The sequence below is a fragment of the Melanostigma gelatinosum genome (genome assembly GCF_949748355.1).
Source record: "Melanostigma gelatinosum genome assembly, chromosome: 1".
Taxonomy (NCBI): Eukaryota; Metazoa; Chordata; class Actinopteri; order Perciformes; family Zoarcidae; genus Melanostigma; species Melanostigma gelatinosum.
The window spans coordinates 9,413,837-9,425,395 of record NC_136634.1 but is presented as its reverse complement, the minus strand read 5'-3'; the positions used below and the strand labels follow the sequence as shown (position 1 = coordinate 9,425,395).

The 11,559-nt window shown below is 42.8% G+C and overlaps 1 protein-coding gene across 1 annotated transcript; it reads right to left on the bottom strand.

Moving 5' to 3' along the window:
- Positions 1–315: 315 nt before the first annotated feature.
- myo5c (myosin VC) lies at positions 316–10,219 on the bottom strand. The gene is made up of 40 exons (XM_079278079.1): positions 10,140–10,219; positions 9,645–9,755; positions 9,365–9,536; positions 9,117–9,261; positions 8,889–9,045; positions 8,543–8,686; positions 8,384–8,465; positions 8,117–8,224; positions 7,921–8,027; positions 7,553–7,818; positions 7,374–7,455; positions 7,140–7,280; positions 6,929–7,051; positions 6,708–6,791; positions 6,410–6,541; positions 6,159–6,256; positions 5,969–6,055; positions 5,768–5,879; positions 5,457–5,668; positions 5,208–5,373; positions 4,959–5,105; positions 4,719–4,883; positions 4,508–4,601; positions 4,362–4,425; positions 3,973–4,247; positions 3,812–3,875; positions 3,645–3,725; positions 3,363–3,543; positions 3,175–3,268; positions 3,005–3,068; positions 2,752–2,920; positions 2,572–2,656; positions 2,391–2,489; positions 2,123–2,277; positions 1,722–1,811; positions 1,453–1,603; positions 1,072–1,357; positions 819–993; positions 662–742; positions 316–527 (listed from the first exon to the last, which is right to left on the bottom strand). The coding sequence occupies exons 1-40, from the start codon at positions 10,164–10,166 to the stop codon at positions 372–374; spliced, it is 5,232 nt and encodes a 1,743-aa protein (XP_079134205.1). The 5' UTR covers positions 10,167–10,219; the 3' UTR covers positions 316–371.
- Between the last annotated feature and the right edge of the window lie 1,340 nt (positions 10,220–11,559).

Genomic DNA, 11,559 nt, shown 5'->3' with positions numbered 1-11,559 from the left:
AAGCAGCAAATCCTCACACTAGAGCTTAAACCAGAGAACGGATGAAGTATTTTATTGTAAAATGAAGCTATTCATCAATAACAAAAAAAAGTTACTCATGATAATTTTCTGTGGATTCGCTAATCAATTCATTTGCAAAATATGAATTCAAATTCTAATATGAAACACAAATTCTTTCCTTTTGGAGTGGCTGCGTTGGGGGTAAATGACCTCTGTAATTCAAAAATCTTGGCCTTCGTCTTCAATTTTAAATATATTGTGTTTATTGTTTCATTAAAGTGTTCACATATGTGTATATACAGTAAATTGCAGTCATAAGTCGCCGGACTATGAATCAGTCATGAGGAGTGAGAGGTTGAAGGCTGGCTGTGTCAGATCCTGGTGAGGAAGCCCAGGTGAAGGCTGCTCGGGACCTGCAGCAGCTCCAGAGCCTGCGAGGACGGGCAGAAAGGGAACGTGACCTGGAAACGATAGCCTGAGTCCAGCATCAGCTGTGAGCTGGACCCGTCACGATCTTGTAGTAATGACTGCAACAAGGAGAAACTTGGCATATTTAGTCAAGTGCAAGTACGTATGGCAGGTGATTTCATGACTTTACAGTGTACTTTAAATTAGAAAAGTGTGTTACATTCAAATTAGAAAAATAAACAATCAAGTTCACCTGAAGTTTGCGAACAAATGACGACGTCACCCTTTTCTCAAAATCATCAATGGGAGTGTAGGAGTTCAAAATCTTGACAATCTGAAAGTTTTGTTTCAGTGTTAAGCTGGATTTTTCAAATATAAAAAATACAGCATGTGTGACATGCATCAAGTACCTGAACGGGGTTGAGCTCAGTGCATTTCTCCGTGATCTCCTTGGCGTCGCCGTCAGTGGACTTGCTGACTTGCAGTAGCCAGGCGGCCTGTGACAACGGCCTCAGAGTATTTATAGCATTAGAGCTTTGCAGTTCCTTCTCCTTCAGCCATTCCTCCAGGTAACTGATATTACACCTAAACAAACAAAAGCTATCAACTCATTTTTGTCTGCGTAAAGAAATCGTCTTTATTCTCGTAAAACCAACCACAGACCTGATCTGCATTCCCTTTCTGCAGGAACACATATCTTTGCGGAGCATGATGTTGTTGAGGGTGGTCGCGCCAACTAGGAAGAACATTTGCTTGACTGCCTGGTTGATGAGTCCGTGCTCCATGCCATGCTGGCTCATGGTGGAGTGGAAGACACTGAGCTGCTGAACGATGGAGGAGATGGTGTGCGTCTCCGAGTCCTCGTAGATGCTGTTGGAGCGCTTCCTGAAGCCCGTCGGCTTCATGCTAGAAATCCCCTGTAAGCTCTCGTGCTCCAACAGACCTGGCACTGTCGGGCGAGAAAGCCAAGCAGCAGAGTTAAGGTGGCTTATAAAGGACGAGCACTATCACAATCTGCATGTGATAATGGTGATGATAAAGTACCAATTGCAGGAGATAGGGTCTTTTCCATGACCGAGACAAACTGATGGTAGATTTGAATGGCCAGGTCGCTGAGAATCTGTCTGTGTTCAGACAAATCAAAATTCTGCAGGCAGTTATTTTTCTGTCGAGGAGTATTTTGTTTCAGGAACTCCTTTTGTAACAGAAAGCAACAAAGAGACCAGAGAATGTCAAAATATGCCTGTTATGTATACGATATTTTCAACAAAAACAACAATGGGGCCACCAGGGTGACTGCGGTAAATACAGACCTCCTCCCCGCTGTACTGTTTCAGACAGTTGAGCAGCTGATACGTGTTGGAGAGCCAGAATGACAGCAACTCAAAGTCTTTGTGGTGACTCTGAAAAAAGTGTCATCTTGCTTTCATTTCTTTTCATTCAGCAACCAAATGTTTGTAATTCTTCATTGATGTGACACTTCATTTTTTCATGCACCTTGTACATTTATTTTTCCAGCTGTTTATCCTTTTAAAACCATCAATATCAAAAAGTAAGATAATGAAAGTAAACTCCACATTCAGGCTACCCAATCTGAAATATGGACATGAGTAATAGCTTTTGGAATTGTACTATTGCTGATATCATGATACTATTATTTCTTTAGCAAATCTACAGTTGAGATAAAGGCTACTAGAATGAGAATCAACCTCACCATGATGACCTTTTTGACAGCACCGATGATCGCAGTCATAAGAGACTTGAGCTTGACTTCATCGTTCAAGTAGTCAGCATGGCGGATGCACATGAACAGGATGTAAGCTGGCAGACCGGGGATCACATTGACCACCACACCTTTGGGCTTTAGGTCTGCGAGTACAATATGGCAAGTTTAATTACGATTTATTCCTGCTCAAAATCCAGAGGACCGCAGATGCTTCCTCTCGCATACACAAAGTCACAAAATGAATGAAGAAGAATACCCAGAATGATGTTTTGAACGAGCCTGGATTCATCTTCTCTCGTGTACTCCAACATGCCCAGGTAATCTTTGGGAATGGCAGGTGCAGGCGTTTGCTTGGCTGTGTGAGAGAGACGTGAAAGTGATGAACACAGAGCAGGTGGATTCATCTTGTAATGTGTGTGTACAAACCACAGCACTACCTTTCTGGGATGTTTCGAGGCTCTTTATGTGATTGTGGAGTTTCTTTATTATTCTGTCTTTCTGGTCGAGCTGCTCTTCAAAGTCCTGAAAGAAAAGCACAATTTGTTTCTGTCTTTCATACAGACAAGACGTATATGCACACAATCATACTGTAACCCTCTATATACACACACACACACCATATTCTCAGCGATTAACCGTGAAGTCTCCTGTCTCAGTTTGTTCTTAGCTTCGCTCTCCATCAGCATCTGTCTCTTCAAATGATTATTCTCGTCTTCCAGCTCCTCAAATCTGCCCTGAAGCTCCCTCTTCAACTCGTCCAGCTCTTCAGCTTTTTCCTCAAAGTGCCTTAAAAGCAACAAAAATCAGGCCGACTCAGAAATGACCATCACTTCATTGATCAAGAAACGGACTCCAGTCCGGCTGTTTTACCTGCGTTGGGAGCTCTCTTCTTTAATCTTCTTTTGAAGGAGGTTTGTGACCTCCTCAGTTTTTTCTTTTGGATGACACGAACAAACAAAAAAACAACAACAAAGTAACAGCTCAGATTCTAGTCTGCAGAAGAGCTTCATGGAGAAATAGTTTAGGAAAACCAGACTAACCTGCAAGTTCTCTGCCCTGCACCTCGACGTGGGCCTCCAATTCTTGTTTTTGTCTCTGCAGCTCTGACGCCTGCAGCTTGAGCTCCGGTATAACCTGTGGATCACATGAAATAAGAGAAATGACGGCAGGTTCTGCACCTCATCGATCCAAAGGAATGAAATATGGGACCAAGAATGCAATAACGTACAGAGTTCTCGCTGCTGAGCCTGGACACTTCTTGGCGAATATTCTCGTTGAGATTACTTTTCTCGTGGAACAGGTTTTGCAACTTGCTGTTCTCATTTTGAAGGTGGTCCGCCTTCAATTTCAAGCCCTCAACTTGTGTCTTGTAGCTTTCCCTCTGCTCCTTCTGCCGGTTTTCGAGTATTCTGCCGTCAAAGGCGGAGCCGCGTTAAATAGGATCAAGAGTAAACAAGTTTAACAAGCATTAAGCGAAGGGATTGTTATGGTTGTCAGTAGAAATAGACACCTGGTCGCTTTCTGTAGGCCATCAAAGTCTGCCAGCAAATCTTCAACTTCATAAATCTTCTCCGAGTCGTCTGGAGTTAGCCTTCAGAGAAACAATGTGTGAGATTAAATGACGAAATGAGATATGGAACAACTATGTGAGAGAAACGCCTAAAATATTTGAGTTACCCCAAAAGAACCTCCTCCTCAACAACACCACCAAGAAGTTGTCTCGTAATATCTTTCATTTTAGCTGCAGAAAGATATTCAGGTATCGTCAGCACAATATTGTCTTAATTTATCTATAACGTATCATTTTCAGAACTGAAGGTATAAGTAAAAGCGTGTACCTCTCGCTTGTTCTGACTGTTGCTTCATCTTTCGGTCCGTGTTTTTCCTCTGGTTTTGCATGTTGGCGAGATCTCTGCGGAGCTCGGGAATAACCTTGACGTGTTTGGTGAGCTGGATGACCTGTTCCTGGAGGTCAGAGTTCACCTGGCCCTCCTCCTCGATCTTCCTTTGCAGACCGACTCTCTCTTCTTTCAATCTCTTAATCTCCTCTTTCAGAGTTTCCACCTCCTTCTCATGGTCCTGTCTCTGGATCGCAGTGTTGTTCTCTGCAATTCTGCCAAAAATCATCTCGTCAACCAACTGAATAACCAAGTCAAAATTTGCTTTTGCTAAACAAATATTTGCTCCGCGCTCTAAAGGAAGTCGGCTGTATATTTCCATTACTTACTTTCTAAACCTTGTTTCATACTCTTTGTCTTCCAGGAGGTTCCTCTTTATTTGATCAAAGCTCTCTGTAAGAGTGTAAAAACCGGTCACAAATTTGGTGCAAATTCCAATAAGAGTAGCATACACAGAAATCTTGCCTCCTATTACCTTTGGCCTCTTTGGTGGAAGCTTCAAACCTGTTCCCCAAGTTCTGCTTTTCAAGGTTGAGTGCATGTATTTCCTTCTGAAGCTGTGCAGTTGTCTGGAGCAAGAATAAAATTGTGTTTTTTTAAAGGGCTCATACAGTCTGCTTCATAAGCAAACAGAAGACACAAACAATCTGCAACAACAGATTTGTAGCATCAACTTCAAGACTGACCAGACTTGCATCTTCTTTCGCTTTCTTCTCTCTGGCCTCCACAGACGCCTTCTGGCTGGTGGATTTTTCCAGCTGTGCCTCCAGACCCTGAAGCCTGTCCACGGTGTGAGAGTGGGAGTTGGCCAAGCTCGACAGTCTTTCCATCAATCCACGGTTCTCTTTGTTCTGTAGGGATACGGGGATTTAGTGACGTCCTCTACATAAAAGCCACAGCTGTAGAAACCTTCGATGCATATTGACCTGCTCTTCAACCTTCTTCCTGAGCTTCTGAACCCGGAAGGACAGCTGAACATTGAGCACCAGCCGACGCACGGTTTGAAAACGCCGCCGTGCCAGCCATGCTCTGGCGTACTTCTGTAGAATGACGGCTTTCTGCTCCTCCACCATCTGAGAATGAATTGATAAAGAGAGCATGAATAACATGTGGTTACAATTTGTAATTTCATCATACTAAATGATACAAATGACGAATTAATCAACTTCACAGACCTTCTTGTACCGTTTACGGGCAATCCAACCTCGTGTGAAGGCCTGGATGGTGATGGAAGCCAGGCGGACTACCTGGAAGATCTGCGTCATGCGGTAACCTCTCCAGTATCTCTGGATCACCAGTGCTGCCCAGCCCTGCTTCAGTCCTGCAGCAGTCACTGTTTTGCTGCAGAACAAGAGGGGGCGCACATGTCAGAACCCTGACAGATACAACAGAGGACAACAAAACTGCAAGTGAATGCCTCTAACCGGATTGTCCTCTTTCCACGGATGTACTGTTGGAGGATGATGGCTGCCTCTCTCATGCGCAGGTACTTCCTCCTCTGGCTCCACCCGCGGACGTGCTTCTGGATGGTCACGCAGGCTCCTCTCAGGCGGTCCAGACGCAGCTTCTCGAGATAAGCTACCTGACCAGCTCGGAAGAAGATCTTTGTCCGACCAAACTTGTACTGATTGGGGTCCTGGAGATCAAGCCATGAGGCGGAAGTTATGCACAAACACGCAGTGCACAATAATGCATGACAATGATGTATCAAAAGGCAATTAAAGAGGCGGCTAACCTGAATCAACCTCTGCAACACGTTCTTGCAGGTCTGTTTCTTGTCATTGAGGTCCGCCTCCTGATGTGACATCAGGATACTGTATCGGCCATAAAACTCATTGTATGTCCACCTGTTAACAAAAAACATGTGAACCAGTACAACATGAGCATATGGAGATTTGTTTGTGGGGCTTATATAGACGGTGTAATAGAGAATCACCTGGACGGATAGCTCTGTGCACTGATACGAATAGTTTCAAGGACTCCGCACGCTCGCAACTGCTGCACCACCCTCCTGGATTCGTACCTAAAAACAAAGAAGGAAAAAACCTTAACCCACAGACACAAACATGCACAAATGATGGAGGCCAATACAGATTGATTCCTGTCACAGTTTCACCAGCACTCACTCAAACGGGAGCTTTTCATCATTGGGCTTGATGCAGCGCACATAGTGAGGGGTGGTAGCATTCAGTGTCTCCATCAGTAAAGAGAGGGAGCTGCAGAACTACAGTCAACCACGAAGTTAATGAGAGAGGGTAAAAATACAACAAAAACACAACTGTTGTATTCTGTATTCATTGGTAAATAAAGCATATTGTGGAAACTTCACTGGGAGTTTAATCTCCAGTGAGCAGCGACCGTAAGCAAACATGTTCACCTTATCTCCCACTGAGGTTCTCAACTGTTTATTGGTTGGTTTCAGTACAGGTCTGGCAGGTCTCACTTGGACACATTTGCTGGTCACAGAGCTTTGCTTCTCCTCTCGGAAAAAGTTGGCCAGAAAAGGAAACTGACAACAATTGCAAGCAGGAGAAATGTGCTTAAATTCGAAAAAACAAAGCTGCATGGATTGGCTTTAATGATGCAGACACTTTGATTTGTTAACTTTGTTATTTTTAACCAATATGATATGTTGAAAAAAATAAAAGCCACAATAAAACTGGGCCTTTGATTACCTTACTGACTCTGATTATGTCAACCAATTCTTCATATAGAGCGTCTCTGTTCTTTTCAAGAAAACCTGTACATTGATATTCAACCTGTTAATGGAAAAATACTCAGTTTAAAACAGGTATCTGTCAGAAATCCAAAAGCATTAATAGTGAATAATATAGTGCGAGTAACATTTGTGTGACATTATGCAGGAAATGGGTTGCTAAAGGTCACCAGACTGCACCTTGTCTGCAAAGTGTTGAATAACAAATGCCTCATTTGATAACCTGGGCTTCTCAAACAGAGGATTGGCATCGAGGTAGTTGAACAGCTTTTGCAGCCAGCTTTGATCAGTTCCCTGAGGAAACTGTAAAGTAAAAAGACATATGTATCGGAGTCACAGCTAAAGTGGACATTTTTCACTGTAAAAATTTACAACGCATCCATTCAATTACCAAACATTCTTCATCAAGTAAGTCCAGGATCCCCATCTTTGCTTCAATCAGGTCGATGACCGGCTGGTTATCATAGAAATCTATCAACGTCCATGGTATGTCCTCTCTCATGTACTCGTCTTGCTCCAGCTTGAACACGTGCTGATTGAAAATATGACAACTGAATAACTCCCTGGGCTGACAAAAGTTAGTATGCAGTGTTTTACAATGATTTAGGAATATGGTGAAGCATACTACGTTAAACTGCTGTTGAAGCTTCTCATTTGCATAGTTGATACAAAACTGTTCAAAGCTGTTGATGTCAAACGTTTCAAAGCTGAGGACAAAAGAAACAAGGATCACATCACAGATGGCCTTATTAGAGACCAGAAACATCAAGCAGCTGAATAAAATCATTGCTGTATCTGCAATACCCATAGATGTCCAGCACACCAATGAAAGCGTGTTGCTGTCCTGGAACCTGCAGTGCAGTATTTATCCTCTTAATAATGCAGTCAAACAGGTGGGCATAGATCTGCTTGGCTAGGGCATCTCTGGCATTTACAGCCCGCTCCTCGGGCACCGGCTTCACAACCGTCTCAGCCACCAGAACGATCCTCCGGTGGCACAGCCAACGCGCCAACTCTTCTGCACTCACACTCAGCAACTCACAGAGGACCACCAGGTGTGGATCACCGGGCTGGAAGATATGCAAATCAAGTTGTGTGTTGAACCAGGTTGATGTTTCAAGATCTAACCGAGCGGACAAAAAGCCATTTAGGCTGGGGGAGGTGAGACTCACAGGAACCGATGATTTCCCATCTCCAGAGTTTCTGATTTTGACGTTTCCCAAATGCAAAATGGCAGCCAAAACTTTGAAGACATCTGACTGAAAGTCCTCCTTCAACCCTGGAGAGGAAGAGAGAGGACGGCAACGTAAACGTCACACTAAAAGAAAGTTACAGTCTGACAGATAAGCTGTTTCTATTTTTTTTTACCCAGCAGCGAGAAGGTCTTTCGAGTCTCCTCCATGTCTTTCTTGTCATCTACACCGTCAATGCTGATATCACCGCCCATGCAGGTGTACCGGAACTTATCTGCACTCACTACAGATGACAGGAATATAGAATCAGGCAGCATTAAAATACAATGACAAACATATGAATGATTGCAAGACTTAGATGTGTGTTCTAAGTGAAGCAGATGAAGAACAGTCGCTGCTCCGTCTCAAACCTGCTCAATAAACCCTCAGTAGGAACACTCACACAGTCTTAGATTCTTGAACTCTGGCATGTGAGCGCAGGAACACATCTGGTAGAATATGTGATAGTTTCGCTCATTGCCTGCCTGAATAAAACAAGGGTGTCATTGTTATGTATCAGATATTAAAAGAAAGAACACAACACCTTCATCTCATACACTACCTGAAAGACGACTCTAGATTTCTCTAAGAGATAGGTCCTCATGTTCGCTCCGATGATCCGGTACCTCCTGTCAAAGCTGATCTCTGTGTATTTCCCGAAACGGCTGCTGTTGTCGTTCCTGGTGGTCTTTGCGTTTCCTATTGCCTGAGAGAAAACCCCCTCAGTTCATCAGAGGTCATTTTAAGTTATCACACAGATATAAGTTGTCTTAATTCATGCACTGCATGCTTTATATTGGTTTAATGTTGTCACAGTACTGAAACATTGACCGTTTTGCCAGTTTAGTGGCGAGAGCGGCGATGTGTTGCCTTGTGAGCACAGAGCTCCTGGTCCAGTCAAATCATACCTCTGTTATCGGGTTGGATGCCAGGACTTTGTCTTCAACGTGAGTCTTACTTCCAGATTTGCTCACAACAGCAAAGTACCTCATGGCGTATCGAGCGGACACTGTCTTCCCAGCTCCAGATTCACCACTGATGATGATAGACTGGTTCTTGTGGTTTCTGAGAGAAAGTGTACAGCTATAAGTTGACTGTATATTGTACTTTCTGTGATCATTTTGTCTTTTACTTACCTGGCCATCTGTTTGTAAGCCTCCTCTGCTACTGCAAATATATGAGGGTCCATGTCTCCCATGTTCTGGCCTGAGTAGGCATGAATGATTGCATCTCCATAGACGTGAACCTGTTTGTATGGATTTACAGCCACCAGTATAATACCTGCAAATTGAGGAAACGGCACAGGCTGAGACAAGAGCACCAACAAACTACAATTCAGAGGTAAGATACAGTTTGACAGTCAAAGGTTTTGTTTCAAAAGTACCACAGTAGGTGTAGATGATTCTGGACTCCACAAATCGCACTTTAAGATTATGCAGGACTGCAGGTTCGTGCAGGTAGCTGAGAGCGGTGAGGTCGTTCTCCCCCACCAAGATGTCCGGGTTGCGAAGTGGAGGGAGTTGTGGTTTTGACGGGTCAACAGGGAGGTGGTGCTCCTGTTCAGTGACAGGTCGTGTAAAAGAGACAGGTCAGCTGTTACTTCTCATCATCATAAATCCATTGCAGCTGCATGTGAAGGTTTTATTATTTCACGTTTTACTCACAGTGCCATCTTCAAGAAGCAAGTCAAGAACATTCTCCCCTAAATTAAAGTCTCTCACAATCTCGGCTGATTTCCACACATGTTCTGCATCTGGTATCCACACTCTGTTGTACTAAAGGGAGAAGATTTCAGTGGTGTCAACATAACCATTTAACAATTTATGTATAGCCTAGCTCAAACATACAACACTGTAAATGTCACACAATTCCCTTTGTGAACATCATCTTAATAAACCATGATTTAATTATAGTTTATTGATTAAACTATAATTAATATCCTATTCAGCAGCAAGTTGTTAGTTCATATTTATATTAAGTCATAAAGATTTACATTTAAAAAGTTGAGTAAGAGTAAACAGCATTCAGACTTTAAGTCCAGCCTCCTCTACATCTCTGCAAATTGACTGAGCCTTGAGAAAGTTTCCATATGTTTCAGTAAACCAGAACGGTTTTATTATCTCTGTTGAAATAAAGAGAACATGTCGCTTTTCTCTTACCTCGGTGTACAGTTCCAATAAAGCCATGTTTATGCATTACTGTTTTAACTTCTCTCGTTAGTATTTTCAGCTTTTGTATCTTTTCAGGTTGCCAACGAGTTTCTTCCTTCCCCTCAACTATGCCAGTGTCACCAGCATCAAGACAGACACAATCGCATCGCTTTACCGGTTGTAATTTTCAAAATAATACTCACTGAATTTATTACATATCTCTGAAGTTGAAAAAAAACGAACCATTGTATGAATTCGTTGTTGAAATGTTCACTCAAGGGTCAGTCTTACAGGTTATTGTGTGCTTCAATTTCATGTGCATGTACTTCAAATGGAATACTGTATATTCATTACTTTTAATTGACGAGATGTGAGGAAATAAGAGAACGATTACAACTCTTTAATTTAAACATTCTGAGAAAGACATTCGAACTCAAAACCATGATGTGAAGTCACAGATAGACATTGCTGAATTTTGAGGGGTCACCACCCAAAATATTCGAAACTAGTGCTGTAAAAAAACCATCCCATCTATAGTGACCATCCTGCCGCTTTTATTCTTAAAGCCTCGTCACTCATGTCTCAGGTGTGTCTCGCGTCTTCCTGGTAGTCACCACGCTCACCTGCTGCGGACTTTGCCCGGTTGACTCCGCCCTCCCGTCTCGTGACAGCGGTGGGTGTGCTCGTTTGATCAAGGATTCTGACAACGAACCGGATACAGACCTCAGCCAGCTCATCATGCGTGAAGGCATTTCAGCCAGTGCGTCACCACAGCTTGTTAAAACGAAATAGTTTAAAGTAAATATTTCACAATATCACTGCACTTGGAAAAGTGAGTAAAAAGTGTGAATGCCCGAGACTTTTAGAAGGAAACACACCATCACCTTCCTGGTGGCCACAGGAGATTAATCAGTTATTAACTTTTTATGTATTTTCGTATGTTAAGCATTTGGAAACAGAGCAATACTGAACATAAAGAGGTAAAGAGCTAGCATGGTGAGCATGTACGGCCCAGATGTTATTATAGACTGAAGGCAGATGTTAGATACATCAGTTACAGGCATATTTCTACATCCTAGATCCCCAACCGCTTCCATGGAGAGGACTCTACAGCTCTTCTCCCAAGTAGATGAGGCTCAGAGTGCACTTTCGTGTTTAAATATATTTCCTCCATGAAGGGTATCCTGCTAAATACCGATACCAATTCTTTGAAAACACTGCGCTTGAGATAACAGATGTGTAACACCTCGTGAGGATGTGAAAGTCTGTGTAGCACTTCAACCCATCTTACAGAAAAGCCACTCTTTAATATGAGACAACATTAAGGTTGAAACATGCTTGAATTATTTTCCATTCCTTCTAATGTACAGACATAAATACCATCACCTGGTATTAGTAGTTAGAGAAATAAAACAGGATTTCACAATGA